This window comes from Simochromis diagramma, unplaced genomic scaffold, assembly GCF_900408965.1.
Source record: "Simochromis diagramma unplaced genomic scaffold, fSimDia1.1 OVJJ01000596.1, whole genome shotgun sequence".
Taxonomy (NCBI): domain Eukaryota; kingdom Metazoa; phylum Chordata; class Actinopteri; order Cichliformes; family Cichlidae; genus Simochromis; species Simochromis diagramma.
The window spans coordinates 5,587,290-5,607,357 of record NW_024387245.1 but is presented as its reverse complement, the minus strand read 5'-3'; the positions used below and the strand labels follow the sequence as shown (position 1 = coordinate 5,607,357).

The following is a 20,068-nucleotide window of genomic DNA, read 5'->3' as shown; positions in this document are numbered from 1 at the left end:
GCCATAATCAACCCACCCACCCCACCAGCTATAGTATCCATCAGAATATTTCTTTTAAAGGGAAGAAAAAAAAAAAAAGAAAGAATCACTAAGTACATGCTGCAATGACGCCCATCAATCTGTTTGAAACTTGAGCAAAAGGCTCCTGTAATTGGCCCCTTGAAGCTCTTGCAACACACCGTTACTGTCAGCGTGAGTTTATAGTTAAAATATATATATTAATCTATCATTAAATAGTATGCCTCTTACACAGTCTTGCATGCACTGAAGAGCATTTTTAGGCAAGCTGTACAAGGAGGAGAGGCGTGGGGACGGACTTGCTCAGGCTGTAGGCTCCGGGCCAGGTCCAGGCACTCCTGCCACCTGTAAATATTTTTTTTTGTGTTTGTTTGTTTTTTTTGCCCTTTACTCCTTTTCAACCACGTCAGTCCAGATGATGGTTCTCCAGTGTTGTTTTTGTGTTTACTTTTTTTGCCATTTTTTTGGTTGGGGGGGGGGGGGGGGTTGAGTGAACATTTGTTTGCGTCTGTAAATGGGAATGTATCTGTGTGCACGTGTGGTCCTAAACTCAGTTTCACAAATGAACTTTGTAGATCACTGAACTTTTGTTCCAAGCTTTCGTTGTCTGTTCCTGGAAGGGGGGAAAAAAAAAAAAAAAAAAAAAAAAAAAAAAAAAAAAAAAAAAAAAGAGAGAAAGAAAATTAGTAAACTCAAAATATTAGGAGACCCAGTCATATTTAAAGCACCAAACATTTCAATGGATCAACGGTCTTGCTAAGCAGGGAGCTACGTGACATGAATATTTTTGTCTCAAGCTCCCAGCGCTACTGAAGCTGAACTTAGCTTTGAAAGTGCTGAACAACACTCCTGTCAAATTTTCATTCAGTTAACGGCACAGTAGAAAGAAAACAGGAAGACCTCTAAATGTGTCACGTCTAATTAGCAACGGATTATTCCTGGCTTGCCCACATGTTAGCTGCTACCATCACCAAGTGTTTTAGTCAGGCCTCGATAATCACAGATGTAGAAAAGCGAGTGAAATGCCATTACCACCACCACAGTATCTTACCGTGCCTCTGATCTGGTCACTGTGTACTCAAACCACAAGATGTTTGGGATCAGGCTTGTGTCTCGTACCAGGAAGTACTCTGATATTGGCCTGTGAATTGTTTAAAAGAAAGAAAAATATGAACATTAGACAATAGATACTAGACCATTTTCATGCAACTCAGGCAGAGGATGAGTTGCCCTCCCCTGTGACACATGAAGGAAGCAGAAAAATGAGAGAACTACTTACCATGCAGCTATTTTGGGGAATATTGGTGTCAGCACCTCTTGTGTAATAAAGAACCAGATTATGCCAATCGTACTACCGGCCACTCCACCGTAGAAAACCTGGCTCCAGGTGTGATACAACAAATAGACTCTGAAGAATGAGTAAGTGAGTAAGAGAAAAGAAAAGAAAAAATCAAAATGCATTTCAAACCATTTCAAAGTGTTATCAGCTCAGCAAAAGTGATGCTGTTATTATTATTAATCCTTTATTTATCCAGGTAAAAAATCTCATTGAGATTAAAAATCTCATTTCCAAGAGAGACCTGGCATCATAGCAACAAAAGTCACATACCACATAGGTATATAACATTTAAAACAAATACAATATCCCATACAAACATGTGTAAAATATACAATAACAGATCAAATTAAGAGTACATTAAAAACAATCACACTGAGTAAAAGAGCTGTTCTCTCGTTCCTTTAAGACAGACTTAAACTCTCCCAAGGTAACCAATTGTGATAATTTCAGTTCCTTCTGCAGATTATTCCAGGAAGCAGGGGCAGCGTATTTAAAAACCCTTTTCCCCAATTCTGTTCTGATTTTTGGGACAATCAATTGTATGATTTTGTTCGAACGAAGGTTGTATTGGTTACAAAGGAAATCAAGTTCTTTGCAAAGTGTGAGCAGCCTGGTCAAATGTCATCTCTGAGTTTACACCCACTACTGACATTCATGCTTCACAAGTTGAGACAGTTAACTTAAGTCCTTCATTTCATCAAATAATTGCCACCATCTAATTTTAAAAAAGTCAATATCTCAATTATTTATAGAAAAGAGAACATAAAAAGCACTATAAGAATATACAAGTATATCGAGTGTTGCTTATGCAATTTCTGGCAGAAATGCCAATACAGAACCACTGAGCTCTGCGTCCCCCATCACATCAGTAATGGTTGCCAATTCAGGTCAAAACTTCCTTGACTTTAAATCGACTTCTGTTGAAATAACGCGTTTCTCCCTTCCCCCCAAAGATCACCTGCGAGGGAAGCAGCTTCACTCTGTAACACTACTGAACAGTCATGAATGGACTAAAGTCCTAAACATACTCAACAAATAAAGATGGCTCATGAAAGTGCAGACTTGAATGGGCATCTGTAAACAGAGTACAGGCATGTAGTCTAGTGTCACAAATGATCACATAACATGCTGGGAACCTCCTGAACCAGCAAAAATAAATAAATAAATAAATAAATCAAACAACCTGCCTGTTTATCATAACAAGGGCCGAGAAAACAGTTAATAAGAAAAAGGGCAAGGATGTGGTGTACAGTGCATGCATAAGACCTATATAATGAGGGTCAACTTTAGTAAAACAAGTACTAATATTACTGTTTGTTAGAGTACTCTTCTATGAACTTCAGATTTTAGGAATGATCTGGGATATGTGAAGAGGATAGAGATTGGATTTTACCTGCTGTATGACACTGATAAGGCTATGCCCAAGAGGATAATGGACAGTATGTGTCTCCACAGAAGGTCCACACATCGAGCATTGTTCGTTTGATGCATTCTGACGGGGAAAAAAAAAAAAAAAAAAAAATATATATATATATAATAATAATAATAATAATAATAATAATAATAATAATATACAGCAGTTTGGCACATTTTAAAGTTAAGGTGGAATAATTACTGATAACCCAAACCATTCTTGTAACGACCTCAAATAACCAAACTGAGCACCAGATGAAAACTAGAAATGAAATGCTTGTTTGAGATGCACACAATACACATTGCATGTTTGCATTAGTCCTACTGCTAGACTAAATTCACTTTGTCAAGTAGCTGCTGCAATTTGAATTATTTCACAACTATGTTTCTATCATTAAACTTCCCCAAACAACAACAAAATAACTCACCTTAAATAAAGGAAAAGAAAGAAGTAAACAACAAAGAACCAGATAAGCTGGGAATGACTGGAGGGCATCCCATACTCTGTGTGCACGGTTGTGTGAGCCCCTGCAGAGAGAGAACAGAATCTTATAAACATTAATTTACAATATTGGTTTTATCTAATATCTTAATGTAAAACACCCTGGTCAGGACAGGCACCAAAGTTTACAAGTCCACTCTTAAATGCATCTCATTATTTAACTTCAACTACACAGTCCAGCTTTTCACTATTGGTATGAAATGCTCTAAAAGCCACATGTAAATGCTTTCATGTACTTTGAGCATGTGATTAAGCTATTGATGATTAAAAATGCAGTATGTCTAGTTTTCGCTAGGATGACCCCCCCCCCCTTAAAACACTCATAGAAGTATTAGATTTGTTATTTTGGCATGTTATTCATTAGGGGTGGGGGAAAAAAATCGATACTGTGTAGTATCGTGATATTTTGTTTGCTAATAATGTATCGATACAGGGACAGCAGAAATCGATATTTTGTTACAAAAAAGGATTTTGTGCTCTGACTTCAGAGCATGTTGATCCTTCTTCTGAGCAAGAATCCTGACATTCCTTCACTGTCCAAATGTGTTCAACTGTTTTTTGGCAGCAATAAACATGACAGTTTACTTATTTTATTTAAGACATGTTTTATTTTAATTAAGTTTAAAACTTTTTTATTTAATGTAAAATTATATTTTGTTTTAATTTACTTTCAAATTCTTCAGTTGCTGAAGGGGCTGCATAGTTTTCATATTGCATAGTTCAGAATAGCTATAATTGTACCAGATGGTTGCATTCAGTTAAGTTGGACTAGACTGTAATACAAACCGTTCAGTTTGTCAACAATAAAACTGACTGAAATGAGAGAAAGACTGAGTGCGAGACTTTGATATTAGATAAAATGAATATTGATAAAGTTTACCTTTATGTACAGAATCTGAATATCGCAGATATTTTTTAAAATTGCAATAATATCGTATCGTGCATTAAGTATTGTGATAATATCGTATCGTGGGATGTATGGTGATTCCCACCTCTATTATTCATTTAGATTATAGTATATCTAAAGAAAACAAAATTGCAGTTTTTGATTCCAGGTTAGGTTATGATTTTGTTTACTTATATTTCTTAAGAAAAATAAAGTATTTCTCCACAGTAACTCCAGCTTTACAACAGTTAGGCTATGACAAACAAAACCCAAAAATTATTCAGTTTTTTTAATCATGCATAAAGAAAACAATTAAATGCTCTTGTCCAAAAACCTGGAAGAAGAGGGAAAAAAAACAAAAGAAAACAAAGCCATTATTATCAGAAAATAAAACTTTTCTCCCCTTCAATGAAGTATTCATCAACCAAAAGTATAATACCATGTGTCTAACAATGTGTACGTCCCACTCTTAAACAGATGGAGCATTGGCACAGGATTTCTGGGTCAATGGCAGATGATCCCCTGGGTGCTGTGGGGTGGGGTCTTTTAGTGAGCTTTTTCCAGTTATTCCAGCAAATGATGATGATAGAATTCTGGGACATTTGGAGGCTGGATATGGCCTATTATTATGTTCCTGAGGAGTTTTTGTCAAGTAGTGAGGTTAGGACAAAATAAAAGATGGGTGTAGCCACTGGGCCACATCTATTATGTAGCCTCAAACTGAGTACTTTCACCAAGAGGATAAGGCAGGAGCGGCATGTTAGGTAGACTGCAACTACAAACTAAAGAGAAACGGCATCAGCCCAATATTCTCCATTTATTGAGGTGACTAGGGCTGCCACAAACGATTATTTTGATAGTCGACTAGTCACCGATTATTTATGCGATTAGTCGACTAATCAGATCATCATCCACTGGACGTAAAACTACAGCTTATTGCACCAGCAGCATCTGCTCTTATATAACTATCATTAGCTTACAGCTTTAAGCTTTTAAGGTGCTAACTAAAAATAAAGACAAGATGATAGTTTATTCAATTTTAATGAAATTTGCAGATTGTTTCGGTAAAGTTTAATAAACTCCTTGCTATCTAAAATATAACAGGACACCGGAGTAAATTCTCCAGCATCTCACACTTCTGATAATCAGCTGTCTGCTTTACGTTTATTCAGCTGTGTAAAAACTATAACTTTAATCTCAGCCAAACCGATTTACTCAGGAACAAATAAAATACTAAAAAAAAAAAAAAAAAAAAAAAAAAGCCAAACAATGACATTTTAAGTTATCTAAGTGACTCATATATATTTAACCTGAGTCGCGAAAGACGGCGGTGGGTTTGAAAACAATTTGCCGGGAGTCCGGTGTTCTCACGGCGCTAGTGACCTAGCCCCCGGCTAGCTATCGAGCTAGTGGGTAACAGACGTCTCCGAAAACGTCGGAGCGCTTTTGAAAATATGTGGTGTCCTGATAAACTGAGCCGATATTTGAGGTTTACACAGCTACATTCTCGCCTGAAAATATGTTAAACGTTTATTTTGTGACCCAGAAAGAATAATAAGAGTAATATTAAAACTAACTAGCTACCGCCATTGTTGGAAACTAAGCTGGGCCGCGCTATGAATTCTGGGACACAGCTGCTTCTTCTTCTTCTTCGGGGTTTAACGGCAGCTGGCATCCTTGTACATGCAGTGCTGCCATCTTCTGTTTCAGTCCATTATTACACTCTTAAATCCTGCTACTTCTGCGTCTTTTGCGATCTTACAAAGCTTCAAACGACGCGTCGACTATTAAATCAGTCGTCGACGATTTTGATAGTCGACGTAATCGTGACTAGTCGACAAATCGTGGCAGCCCTAGAGGTGACCAGTGGTTTTTGTGTTGTGGCTGATCAGCGTATCCAGTGCAGGCACTGTTTTGGGTTTAGTAAAAGAATAAAACTACTCATAAAGCTGAAGTGGATATCGGCATTTTCTACAGGTACTTCTATTTAGCTCTAATTCAATATTTGACAAAACAAAAAATTTTTGGACGAAAAAAAATAGATGCTATAAGCCAATTTTTATATTAAATTGGGGCTCTCGAATCATCTTGATGCCATCATCACACAGTTCGGAGATAAAGAGATAATAGCAAGATAAATTTGTAGTCTCAGGTTTCAGTGCTGTGCGCCTGAATAGATATTGTGGTTGATAGCAGAAGATGAACTCTAGCTACTGTTACGTTTTTGTAATGCTTGCCCAACCCAACCTGCTATACATAAAAAGAAAAAAAAAAAAAAATAAAAAAATAAAAAAACTTGTTCCTTCACCCACCTGCGCATGGGCGCGGCTCTCTGAGAATGTGCTTCAGCAGCCAGTTCACTCCTTCATTCAGGAGAAGCCCTCCAAAGAAGGAAATCTAGTTTTATGAGAAAAAAAAAAAAAAAAAAGGAGGCAATGCATGAGTGTTTGCATACTTCTGCCCTGTCTGACAATGCTGATCAAGTTCCTGTGAGACAATTGACAGTTTCACAGGCGGACTTTTAAACATTGTGCCCTTTCTAAAACCACAACTTTGTCAAGTACATGTGCAGGACTCACCGTGTGCAGTTCCCGTTTAAACACTATGAGTGTAACAAAGCCCACAAGAATTGCTATAGGGATGAGGCTGATGTAGGCCAGCAAGTGTCCCGTCAGATCATCTAAAACACATTAACAGATTAAGATATTAAATGGCACATAAACAGTATAAGTCACTGGTGGGAGTGACAAGTTGTGTCTCTCAGTGAACCCGGATGACCAAGACACTGTGGCTACAAGAAGGAAGCTGGTGTGGTTAAGTAGCTAAGCCATATTTAAACTAACAGAGCACATTATTGGGTGCAACTCAAACATATACGTGCAATGAGATTCAGTCACACTGATCAGTATCAGGCCATGGGACTAGCTAGTATGTTAGCTACAATGCTGGCTACAATGCTTTACGAGGAGTACTAATTTATTTCTACTGTAGTCATACTTTTTTTTCCTATTTTTTAAATACTTGAGTTTGGTCAAATAACCGTTACAGTACACGGCGTATTAGCAGAGAGCGGAAAGAAAATACCGAAGACGATATAAAGACAGCTAGCAGGCTAACTAGCCTTCATTGTGGACATTGTGACAAACTGCGCATGCGACGCTGTCTCACAATTTTGCAGTCCGGGTTACATTTCCCGCTGTGTTGCTGGTTCTACAGCAGCTCACAATTTGGCAGCAACACCAACGGCCGTGTTCATTCAGCAGCAACAAAACACGCACTGCCCGAAAAATTACACAACAGCCGGTGTCGACAGAGCTTCAGCAGACACATAAAGACGCTAAGTGTACGTACCCTCGGGGAACTCTACGTGTGTCAAAGATATGGACCGCCATCGAGGTGGTGCCGAGCACTGCTCTTCCAACGCCATCTTACCCGGACACAACCGGGCAGTCCCACAGTGAAACGCCCAGACACGTGTCCAGCCAATGGAGAGCGGAGCTCAGCACTTAAACGTCCCCTGACAGTGGAAGCGACGACCAATCCCAGCTGCAATCTGCAGACGAGCTATTTTATCCATAGAGAAGAATTATTGAATGAACAAAAAAAAAAAAAAAAAAAAAAAAACCCAAAACGGGCCGCCTACATTAAAATACCAAAAATGCACTCATTCAAAAACATGTATGGTCTACAATTGTCTTCATTAATTTAAGGCATGAACCCAGACTATTGCTTACCCCTTGAATAACTGACCTAATTTGCATCTGAGATTTCTTTGTGTGTTAAAATATGAATTAATTTGAGCCAAATTGTCAAATGTCAAAACATAATTTAGTACTCTTAAGCTAACCTTTACAAAGGCTAAGGTATAAATTATCCTTACAGGAGACTTGATAAACTGTGACTAATACTGTATAGATCCATTATAAGCCACTTAAAAAGTGGAACTGTCGTTCAAAACTAATTATAGGGATACACTGACTTTAACATTTTAAGGTAAACACAAATGCAAGTGGTCTGTGGATTTGTTTGTTTTTTAATATTTACTTGTGTTATTTTACTTGTTTTATTTGGAATAGATGTTACCTACTCCACCTTGTGTCTAAGAAGCAGATTATTTAATTTTTTTTTTTTTTAAACTGAAGTGTTTTGAAATATTTGTACATTTAGCCTTCACACAACACATAAATGTCATCTTAGTTGCTAATAGGTGAATGGCAGGGCCAATATGGGGGTATCAGTGCATTTTGAATTAATTTCATTACTGATTAAGATTAATTTGAGCCTTTTCACTATCCTACACTTTACTGGCCCGCCATCATTCCTGAACAATGTTCAAAGCCAGAAGGGTTTATTTGAGAATATTAAACAACTAAACATGGGCGTAGCTTTCAGGTCCAAAAAAGTGAAGCCAATGCTGATTTACTTTTGACTGTATTCTATTTCATGACCACAAGGGGCAAATCGTTGTGGTTGCAAAAAGACTTTAGTCCTACAGAAGTCTGTGGGAAAACTGCCTTCAGCTCTAACCCCTGTAAACATTTTCCTGATGATTTTATGGGCTCAGTCATTCCTTTTGTGTCATATTTGTGTCCATTTTGCAAATTTTTATCATTCTAAATGTCAGGAAGCCAGAAGCTCAGTGACTTATGCCTTGGAATTAACCAGCTGTTAGCCAATGAAGAGTGCAGCTGTCTTTACAAACCAGTCAGTGGTGCCAAGGTGCTGGGTAATGCTACTCCAGCACATAGGTTCCCACATTAACTATAGATGACCAGTCTCTTTCAGGTTATACGTGTGCAATATACAATAATGCCATACTTGCAGGGGAGTGCTCATGCCAAGGTTATTATAGTTAAATAAAGCTGAACTGAAAATGAAAACTAGATGTGAAAAACATTTTCCTTAACTAAAATAAAAACTAGATTTTCAAGAAAAGCTAAAAGTCACTGAAACAATTTTGCAAACAAACTAAAATAAAAATACTAATACAGAGGGAAAATCTGTTATCATAATTGAGCTGATGAGGCTTTTATAGACATGTTTATTGAAATTTTGGATGTCTAAAAGACTGAGAGTCAACTGCTTTCAAAAAAGTTCAGTTTTTTATTGCAATGATACTTCTACTGAGAATTCTAAATCTTGCATCTGGCATATGCGCTCTATACAAAAGGGACTAAACCTAACACTGACACTAATAAAAACAAAAGTAAAACTAAACATTGTCAAGCAATGAAAAGTAAAAACAAAACTAAACTGAATTAAAAACAAAAATACAAAACAAAATATAAACTAATTAGTAAATCCAAAACTATAAAACTCTGGCACAACCTGCTTTGTGTTTATTCTTTATAATATTTATGGTTAAATACTATAACTTGGAGCTATACAGTTTGGGTTTTGGTTTTTTTTAGGTATTTTGTACACCTTATTTATATCAAAGACATTATCTAAAATAATCAGAACACCTGTATATTATACCACAATTTGCCAATCAGTTTAACATAATTTAAATAAACTAAATTGCTTATAAAGTTCACACACAAACATCAATACTTCTCTAAAAGAGCTTTAACAATTAGTGATCATATAACCTTTGTCTGGCTGTTGTATTAGCCAAATGTATTTACAAACTCCGCTTGGTGTACCTCACCCACCCACAGGCGTAACTCTCATTTTATACAGGGGAGGGAAACAAATATTGCACAGAGGTTAATATCAAGATCATGACTTATCTCTTAAAATTAGATGATTCGAATATTATAATTTTATTTTAAATTGGTTGCATGAGTTCATATTGGAAACAGCCTTAACTTTGAATACAAACTTTCAGGCTGTAAGACAAACCTGTTCATAAATGCAGTGTAAGGAATTTTTGATTCCCATTTATGTCCTTTTTTTCAAAAATTAAAATGTCTTTCTTTTGGGATAAAAAGTAACAAGTTATCCAGACTTGTTATACAAAGTTATTGTAAGATTTGTGCTCCTCTACTGGCTTACTATTGAATCACTACAGAGCTTTTACCTCTTGTGTGTCTCCATCTCTTTCTTATTACTTTAAATAGTTTAAAAGGAGCAGCAAATGATGAAACAAAAACATTTTTGACTTTAAACTATGCCTGTATCCACCTGAGCAGTGCTATAATCGAGCTAAATGTTAGTAGATTTGTAATTTTGTGGTAGGTGCTAGTGTGTTAGCATGCTGGCTAATAATCGCTGCACGTGAGGCCGATAAAAAAAAATAACATCAGTCTTGAAGGTTTTTAAAGGGTGGTAGCACCACGGACGCATATATCATCTTTTGACAAAATAGAGATAAAGTATGTAAGAACTGTACTTTTTAAAATTCAGGACTTTTATAGGGGACAGTTACGTGATGACAATAATCACCTGAACAACTGGGAATACTGATGATATTTGCCCTCTTTTGATGCTACTACTACTACTACGACGACTACTAATAATAATGATTTAAAATTCCTGACCAATATTTTAGTCACATTAGATTTTTTTCCTCTTATTATCTACTATGATCATGTGCTTCCTTAAAAACCTTTAAATAAAATTAAGCCAGTGTTTTTTGATATACCTATTCTAACAATATTCTTTTAAAACTCTCAATTAGAATGTTTGACTTTTGTGAAGTAAAATAAATAACTCAATATCATTTAACAAAAAAAATAACATTTAATATGGAAAATTAAAATCAGATCAGAGTTTCTGCTGTTGATTAACAATAGAAAAGACAAAAGGCATGAGTAGGACACTTGAAACACAGCAGTGACTTTCAAAACAAAACCAATCTTTCTCTACAGTTTGGCCACCTGAAATTCTTGCATCAAATATATGTTAAGAAGACTCCATGCATAATTTTTTTATAATTAGAAATTCCTAAATATTGGTAATCTGGGATCTTTAAAACTTACAGCTAAAGGCTAAGCCTGGGTCTACAAGTAGCATTATACACTGATGTATTTCTGAGAAAAAGCAGACCAATCTATGGACACAAGACTAAACAGAAGCATTTTTCCATAACAGCATTTACCTGCATGACAAATAATGGTATAAAAATTACTAGAACAGTTAAAAGGGGAGAATTTGAACAAGATGGACACATAAACAAAACCTAGATAGCAGATTAACAATAATCATATGTATAGTGATCTGGGAAAGATAATTTCTCTACTGTACAACATTTATGTTCTTTATTATCAATAATATGTCAGTTTTTTGATGCAACAAATAAATCAACAGCTATTAAAAAAGGGTTATTGGACATTCTTGGATTTTTCTGCTAAAGTGCAAAATGCTCATCTGTCACAATGAGGAACCAAATGATTTTCTGTAAAAGCTCAATTTACAGTTTTGGTTCATGTTAGACAGAAACACCAAATAACCCTGCAAATACTGAATCAAAATAAAAGAAAATAAAAGCTCTTAATTTAAGAGACTTTGATTTGGATTATCACTGCCACAAGAAATACACTTGTATGGACTCATAAGATAAACTACTGACACTAAAACGGCCCAAAGTATTCAGAGAAATTTTTTTCCTCCCCTCAGACAACTGTGCTTCTCTGTAAATAAATAATCTTTTCTTTTTTTTTTAAATTCAATTTCATAAAGACGATTTACTTTGTATATATCTGCGTATCAGAAATGCGCCTGTGCAGTAGTGGTGTAATCGATGCGATAATTGCGGAATAAATGCCATTCAATAACAAGTTCACAGTACTTTGGATAGCAAAGCAGACTCAGACGTTATCATCAGTGCACTTATGTGGATGACAGTCCAGCTGTACAATGCCCTGTTCTTCATTACAGATCTTTATAACATCAGAAATATCCTTCCTAAGAATACTAAATGGCAATGTTTCATTTAGAGGTTGTGTCACTGTTTACATATATTTTTTCTAAGCAAGATCTCCACAGGTGTCCACCTTCTTACACAAAAAAAAAAACAAAACAACCCCACAGCACCCTTTTATCACTGAAGGTACAGAAAAAGTATAGATGTAAACAAAAACATAAATGATTCAGTAGGTGTGCTGTTAAGGTGTGATAGTGAGTGAGTGAGCAAACATGCACAGTGCTCGGGCCCCAACACTGGCTCACCTACTTTAAAGCCATTTTAATGTTAACCAGTGAAACTGCCACGGAAAGACTCTACTGTTCATGTCGTGTGAACAACACAGCGCTACTGGTACCATTAGTAACACGTACTTTCCCTGCTAGGACAAGTGAGTAGTATCTACTTTGTTAAAGGCTTATTTGGTACAAATACTTGCGACTGGACACTTTTAGACCCAAATGTTTTTAAGCAATTAAACTGGGAGAATGTCTCAAATTCAGACTTTAGAATTAGCAAATACAAATCAAGAGAACTCAAGTCTTACATTGTTTATTGTCTTTAGCGTCTTCTAAACTGTTGTGTTTTATGTAATAGTTTTCAGACAGGTATTTCACATCTCACACTCTTATTTGTGTTTGGAGTGTTGTTTTGTTTTTTGTTGCCATTTAAATCTGAATATTTGCATTGTAATTTATAGAAAGTAAACCTTCATAATCCCTTAGCACATGCTTCTTCAAACACTCGTGTTTACTGCAACTGTGAACACTGGTGTCAAACATGAGTAACATGCCAGAACCCTACACTATTTCAAGTCTTTTTGCATTCAACAGACTTTCTTGGTTTCACCACAATTTAAGCTCGATTGACCCAAAGTGGAGAAAATAAATAAAGACATTAAAGAGGATTTAAGGACAAGTGTGGAGACAAACCCACCCCATTTTGCATTAACCAGCAGCACTAATAATCAGTTGGCCAAAGTGCTCAAGAACTCTCAGGAAATCTCATCATTTTAAACATTTAATCTTACTTAATTTAATATAAAACACAAAATGCTGTTTCCCACACCATGATTCCCATTAATTCCAGAGGTGATGAAGAGTTCTCTGAAAGCCCTCAATCCATGTGGAGTAAAAGTGTAGCGGGCACAGTTTTCATGGGTTGGTAATGCTTCCCGTCAGGCCTGTTTTCAAGAACTCGCCCAACAAGGCAAAGACAAGTCCTTGCACGTCTGTCATTACATGACTGCAGTCTGTATTCTCGATGACTACATAGCAGCAACATAAAAGAGGTGGGATCGTTACACTCACTCCTTAGTACAAGGACCAATGACTTTGTAGAACTAGTGAAAGTATGTCCTACTGAAGCCGTCATGTTTAATGAAACGCGGATGAATAAATGAATAATGCTGGTTCTCAGTGTATCACAGGAGGATGATTCTTTCCAGTCTTAATATCGACACACTGTTCAGCTGTGACTTCTTGTTGTTCCCAACTCGTCAGCCTCTTTGCTGTTGGCTGGTACAAGGCCCAGTGAAGCTCTTTGTTACCCTACTCCTCCTAGTTGGTCCCTGAAGAGCCCTCTTGGTCACTGGGCAGGGCACCGTTGATCTCAAGAAGGCTATCGATTCCCAGATACCCAAGTAAAATATCACTTCGGCGGTGAGAAAGGTTCAGGATGTCCTCGGCCAAACACTGTGGAGAGGTGAAGCGGACCTTGTCGTGGTCAAACATATCCTTAAGGTACTGCACGATTTGTTGCTGCAGGTGAAAGGAGAGAAAACAAAATGAAAAGATGGTATGATAATGTGTGTGTTGTTAAGCCACGTGAAGACAACTTCATGTGGCTTAGTAGGTTAGCTCTGAGCCACATGAATGCAAGTTCCCCCATCATTGTTACTGCAGCTACTACTATTTTGACTGTAAAGGCTCTTGCATGTAATGATGTCTGTGGCTCAGGAGCTGCTACTTAAATCTAAAAAATATTGAAATTAGGTTTGGCACAAACTGTATATAAATGTGCTCTAACAAAGCAGCAGGCAAAGAACCTTTAGAGTTGCATTAAAGGAAATGTAGGTTTAAGAGTTTCACTCTGACTCTTTTCTTCCAACACTGCACTTCTATAAAGTTTTATAACCCGATTAAAGAAAGTATCTTGCAGCATCTTGCATCCTCTGCTGTACATCTCACTATACAATTGTATAAATTATACATTTAGTGTCATGTGCTGTAAGAATTGTAGAGTTGTACATTAAGCTAGTGGTTTTCCTGCACAGAGGATAGTGTCTGCTTGCACTGAAATATTTTTTAAACCATATACTCTGTATGGCCTCACCTTAAAAATTGTGCACACTTCACTCAGGTGCTGCCGGGGTCCTAAAAAGCCAAAAGCTAAAACTGGGCTTACATGCTCAGATATGGCATAGAAGTGGGAGATAAATCCATCAGGAACCTGGAGAGAGCAGAAGAACAAGCTATCAGAATAAACAAATTTTTTTAGGTTTAAATAAAGCCGTTAAAAAGTATTAATTTCTAAAACTAGTATAAACTCACCATAAGAAGACGCCTTTTGGCTTTTAGGACGGACCAGCAAGCAGTCGCCAAAGCCTGCCAGAAAATTAAAAACTATTATTAGAGAAACCGTTATAAGCGTGTTGGTGGAATATGGAGTAAGTGTCTGTGCTGATGCATGTCCATCATATTAACCGTTTCTTTAAAGCTGTCAGAGAGCCAGCGATTCCTCAGCACAGCCACCACAGAGGCAGGAGGACTCTCCAGGTCTTCGAATGCATCCATCAGGATGAAGTCCAACACTATGTCGAAAAAGTTCATACAAACCACCTGCAATGTTCAGGAAATGTGGACCATGAGGAATGGTGAAAGCATTATTTATTTATTTATTCTTAGCAGCAGTAATGTTTTGAACTGCTGTGGCATCAGGCATACCTGACTTGGAACACATAAAGGACTAGATAGTGTTGTGCAACTGTTGTACAAGAAAAAAAAACTTCTGTATTTTTTTTTCTTATCTACTGTGGTGACATGGAGGTTTGTAAGAGTGGGCTCCTGGTCGGTCTGTTTCAGATATACACACACCCACACACACACACACATGTGTGAACATGTCCTATGGATAGTTTGAAGCTATACTACTGATGAACAGCTGGTGGCAGCAATGTACATAATTTTAATATGTTGCACATCTGACTCAAAGAGCTAAGCACACTGTCATGTGTGTTGGTCATGCGTGGGTTATATCTGTCACTGAGAAACTAAAAAAAATTAAGCAATCAGTCCCTTTAAATATTTTCACTAAAAAAACCAAAAAGCAACAAACAAACAAAAAAAATACAAATGTTAACTGATGTTTGCAATTAATAGCTACTGATTGTATTCACTTGTCACATTCATGCTTACTGTAAACACACATACACTATCACATTGATGTGATGACTTGAATAATAGCATGATTACTCACTCCTCGACCCTCCAGCTCCATCTTAGAGATGGGCCACGTTTCCTCTCTCTGAGTGTACAGCAGCATGTCTTCATAGCTTTCTAGAAAAGCTTTGGGGCTCTGAGATGAAGCAAAAGATCAAATGAGATCAGTTAAAATAAATAATTACAGCTCTTTAAAAGTGTCCAAAAGGACATTCATAACTGAGGATCCAGTGAGGAGTATTTTACCTTGTTCGCCTTTATCATTAAACCAACAATCATTTGCTTTCCGGTCTCCATGAAAAACGTACGATGAGTTTCATCTAACAATAGGATCTGGAAAAGAAAAGCATCACTGGTTTAATTTCTGTAGTAATTTGGTTTTAAACATGTATATATGTATGAAGTGTGGGTTTGCTGAAACCAACCTGGAATGCTTGTCTCACACAGTGAAGCTTGGCAAGGAAGTCTTGGTCACTATAACATTCAAGTAGTTCAGTCCTGGTAAACACAGAAAGATTTATTTAAGTCAACAAAGGCTCATGCTTCTCTTGGCTGCTGTGTATTGGAGTATAAGAGGTTTTGTTTTTGTTTTTTTAGCACCACTATTACCTTTTGTTAAAATGTGCATTTTCACATCCAAAAAGTTTTCACATAACAGTTACCTCAGGGTCCTATAGGCCACTTTGTCTTCATGGACCAGAGACAGGGCTTCTTCATAAAGGGCTGCTGGCTGATAGACCTCCCCTAGAGACATGGGATCTAACAGCTGCACATAAACACAAATACCTCAGTGCACAGCCTGTGTGTGTGTGTGTGTGTGTGTGTGTGTGTGTGTGTGTGTGTGTGTGTGTGTACACAGATGAATACACGAGTGAGGGGGAGGTTTTTTGAAGGGTCTGGAGTGTACTGTGTTTTCTGACGGTCGGTCTTTAGAGGGCAGGGGAAAGAAGCTCACCTCCGCAGCCGAAAAGAAGGAGTCATCAGAAGTGACAGTAGTAGCATCGTCCTCTTGCAGTCTATGGAAACTTTCCACTTGAGGCAAGATTAGCGTTCCTTCACTTTCTGCCAAAGGAACAACACAAGCTAACTGCCAGAGCCAGACTGGAAGCACACATGTATAGCTCTAAGCAGTGACAGAGGCCAAGAGCCAACAGTCAAAATGTATGATCTTTGATTAATAATATTTATATTGTCTGATAGGGTCACACAGAAATTCTTACCAAAGTCTGCCAGCACATTGTCTGCTGGGATACTGCTCCCAAAATCCTCCTGTAGGTGATACGCTCTGTGCAGTAGTGTCTCTAACTTCTCAGCAAACACTTTATTTCGGGATTCACCCTGTAAAATAAAAATAATAAAGATACCACTTTAATATTATATAATAAATAACCCAAGAATTTGTTTATTTAGTTAAATTAAACTGGCACTGGGCTCTAATCCAGGAGGCAGACTAAGCGAAATTGATCAGCTTTTCTGGAACCGCATCACATTTTATAGTTAAATTTAATCTTTTTTTTTTTTTTTTTTTAATAAATAAAAGTCTTGCAACAGTTTATGACCAGTTATTTTTTTCTATAATTATTAGGCAGTTGTTTAATGCACTGATGTGTTGCAACAACATCACGTAAAGTATTTGATTATTTCTGCCTTTTGAGGGATAAAAATGCTTTATAAGATTAACAGGAAATCTCAGCTTTAATGTTCCCCAGTGTAACCATTTATATTCTGACCTCAGCCTTCACTGAAAGATGACAGCTCTCCTGCAGCTATAGCAGAGATGATTTACTGAGTTACTTTTCATAGTGAGAGTTCAGTCACAGTCCCACTGTGCAAGTGGACTCCAATGCATATCTGGTTTGGGAAACTACAAAGCTTATGATAGTTGATAAACTGAAGCCAACGATAGCTTCAGGTGGTTTGGAGTCACTCCCATCTTAGACCCACAGAGTGATTTGAGTGATCTTCAGTGGAAAATATGTTGAGGTTCAGACTTTGAATTTCAGACATTGTATCTTTCAAAATGTTGCTTGACATCATTAAATGACTAGCAATCCCACCACACACTGGTAATAACAGTTTAATAGTTACCGTGGTAACGTCTCCACATGTTGCTCCCTGCAGAGCCAGGCTGTTGTTGCTGGATGTTGAGTGGGGTTGATGGCGAATATTCAGTGCCTGTTCCCACTTTCGCAGAGCCTCATCAAACAGCTCCATGCCTAACAGGAAGCGAAAAATTAGATTCAAATCCCAACGTTGTCTGCAGTTTTGCCCCATCTTAAATGTAGCACACAACAGTTCAATTCACACATGGGCTCAATCAGATTTTACATAGACTAAAACCTGTTGTATGTCGGTCCAATTCATTGAAAGATTTTATTACTCACATAAAGTTCCCCAGTTAATTAAAAGAGAAATTAAAGGCTGCAGTGCATGTGCAAAAACAGTTTTAAGCACATTACTCTTGAGTTGAAAAATAATGATACTGCACTACAAGTACCAGTGGCACAGAGCTACAGGAACTGGCATTTTTGCATTAAATTGATACGGATTAATATTGGTTGCAATGTAATTATAGATAGCTTGTGCTCTAATGTAAGCATGAAATAGTAAAAAGACAAAAAAAAAAAAAAAGTGGCTTTATGCTGTTTTTATATTAAACAATAAAAACAACAACAAACAAGAAAAACAAAACATGAGTTTTAGTGAATACTTACCCATTAAATAGAGATTCTCTGCATTAGCGTCCTCTACCGCCCCTGACTCTTCCACCACAGGCTCTGCCTCCCAAGGTGTGGATGGATTTGCAGACTGATTTGGAGAGCTTGGGACTCGCATCTAAGCCAGAAATGAGCATCCAAACACATATACACCCAAAGATGGTGAAAAAATAAATAAATAAGTAAAAGATAAAGCAAACATGACAAAAAAAAGTATGAAACTTACAGATGCCAGGCTGTGTGATGAACTTGAGTGTTTACTGGGAGCCAGGGAGGAAATTCCACTCATCGTATCATTGCTTCGAGTGCTGGGACTCATCATCTGTCGACCAGTAAATGGGGCTGTCCCAAAGGAAAAACATTTCCTCACTGAATGTTTCATGAATGTTTCACAGCAACCACTGCTGAAAGACACTAAACAGCATCCCCCTCCCCTAAAAAAGAAACATAATATTCTGTCTTCACACCTCTCTTTAATGATGAGGGCCGTCCTGTCTTCATGAGCGACTCTGGTATTCCCACTGTCTTCTGGCCATCCTTTTCTTGTGTTCCCTGCTTCCTCTTTCTTCCTCGCCTTTTTAATTGATGAGCAGTTAGAGCTAGAGCTACACTGCCCAGTGCTGTGGCAAACAGCACCTTCTTCAGGCTCGGTGTAAGCCTCAGCTGGGAAAATATGGACTGACAGCAGAAGAAGCAGTGAGGATACGACCAAACATAGTGTACACTCTGTGTGTGCATTTGTATAAAGGGGTTTACCTGCCCAAATGTGGAATAGAGAAAGACGGGTATCTCTGCTACAGTCATGGCCAAAGCCTGAGCGATGGACATCCCTTCTCCTCGTCTCATTGACATCTCAGGAATTATAATGCCTTCAGGCCACAGCAAAAATTAAGTTTCCCCTCTGGTCTGAGATCAGCCAGCTCAGGACCTGCTGATGAACCATCCGTAATCAACCACTCTCTCATCCAGTGGCTAACTGCAGTCTTGTTGTTCTACAACAGATAGGGCACAAGGTTTGTACCTAAGTGTAGGTGCTTCTAACTGCACGGCCATTATAATACCAGCTATTAGTAGAAACTATTTTCACTGTACCACTCTCCAGACACAAACTTAACTTGTACAGGTTTATGGTTTGACCTGGAAGGAGAGCAGACTGACACTCTGCCAGCTACTACTTAACCAGTCTGGAGTGTCTGGTATGCAAATAGGCAACAAGCACGCCATTCAACATACTGTACGAGACAAAGCCTCACAAAAGATAGTAGTTGTAGCTTCAACATGAGAAACTGGTTGACTTTCTACGTCTCTGAAGCAAACTAGTGTACATAAAGCACAACTATGTTCCATGCAGACTTAAGTTATTGAAAACAAGGCTGCTAGTTGAAAGAACTTTGACAATATGTTAAAGCGAAAGCTAGCTGTTAGCCAGTCCAGGAAGCAGAAGACAGTAATTTCAACTGACACAAATTATTTTAGAGCTTTCCCCATATATTCAGCAGCAGGGTTTATGTCTTTCTTTAAAGCTCAAGTCAAGGACAGCTAAATATTAGCACTAGCAAAGATGAAACTATCTTTTTAGATGAGCATATGCTAACGTCAGCTAGCTTATTCGGCTAGCCTTATCTGTCAGTCTGCATCATAGCATCACCAGGTCAAGCTGGCTTCAGAGCAAAGTCTGTGAGCTGACACCTCACACACTTCAAGGCGGCTTTGTGTGCAGCTTCCCCAGAAGCACAACTAATAACATAATCCCTGCGTAGGTACATACCGTGATCATCCGAGGCTTCAAGGAAGGACATCCCCGTGTCACAGTCAGTGAAAGTCGCACGGTGGATTCTTTTTTTTCCCAAGGCCCTACGTAGTTAACGCAAGAATACCGACGCGGACACGGGCCAGTCGGGTGAGGT

General features: G+C 37.8%; 2 protein-coding genes and 1 long non-coding RNA gene across 4 annotated transcripts; 1 reads left to right on the top strand and 2 right to left on the bottom strand.

Annotated features, from left to right (window-relative positions):
- Positions 1-392: 392 nt before the first annotated feature.
- Positions 393-7,657, bottom strand: dolpp1 (dolichyldiphosphatase 1). The gene is made up of 8 exons (XM_040053238.1): positions 7,510-7,657; positions 6,738-6,838; positions 6,471-6,555; positions 3,199-3,298; positions 2,751-2,849; positions 1,298-1,426; positions 1,070-1,159; positions 393-631 (listed from the first exon to the last, which is right to left on the bottom strand). The coding sequence occupies exons 1-8, from the start codon at positions 7,583-7,585 to the stop codon at positions 595-597; spliced, it is 717 nt and encodes a 238-aa protein (XP_039909172.1). The 5' UTR covers positions 7,586-7,657; the 3' UTR covers positions 393-594.
- Positions 4,874-6,188, top strand: LOC120747406. Its single transcript, XR_005699110.1, has 2 exons — positions 4,874-4,983; positions 6,018-6,188. It is a non-coding gene; the product is annotated as an uncharacterized LOC120747406 (long non-coding RNA).
- A 3,377-nt stretch (positions 7,658-11,034) lies between the features above and the next one.
- On the bottom strand, positions 11,035-20,068 carry miga2 (mitoguardin 2). Of its 2 annotated transcripts, none has more exons than XM_040053228.1 (16): positions 19,930-20,068; positions 18,918-19,153; positions 18,629-18,839; positions 18,388-18,503; positions 18,159-18,279; positions 17,533-17,660; positions 16,665-16,782; positions 16,400-16,506; positions 16,107-16,210; positions 15,870-15,942; positions 15,691-15,777; positions 15,482-15,580; positions 14,710-14,844; positions 14,557-14,610; positions 14,339-14,455; positions 11,035-13,764 (listed from the first exon to the last, which is right to left on the bottom strand). In XM_040053228.1, the coding sequence occupies exons 2-16, from the start codon at positions 19,011-19,013 to the stop codon at positions 13,564-13,566; spliced, it is 1,767 nt and encodes a 588-aa protein (XP_039909162.1). In that variant the 5' UTR covers positions 19,014-19,153; positions 19,930-20,068; the 3' UTR covers positions 11,035-13,563. The 2 variants fall into 2 exon arrangements, with proteins under 2 accessions (XP_039909162.1, XP_039909163.1); XM_040053229.1 differs by having other exon boundaries at positions 18,918-19,089.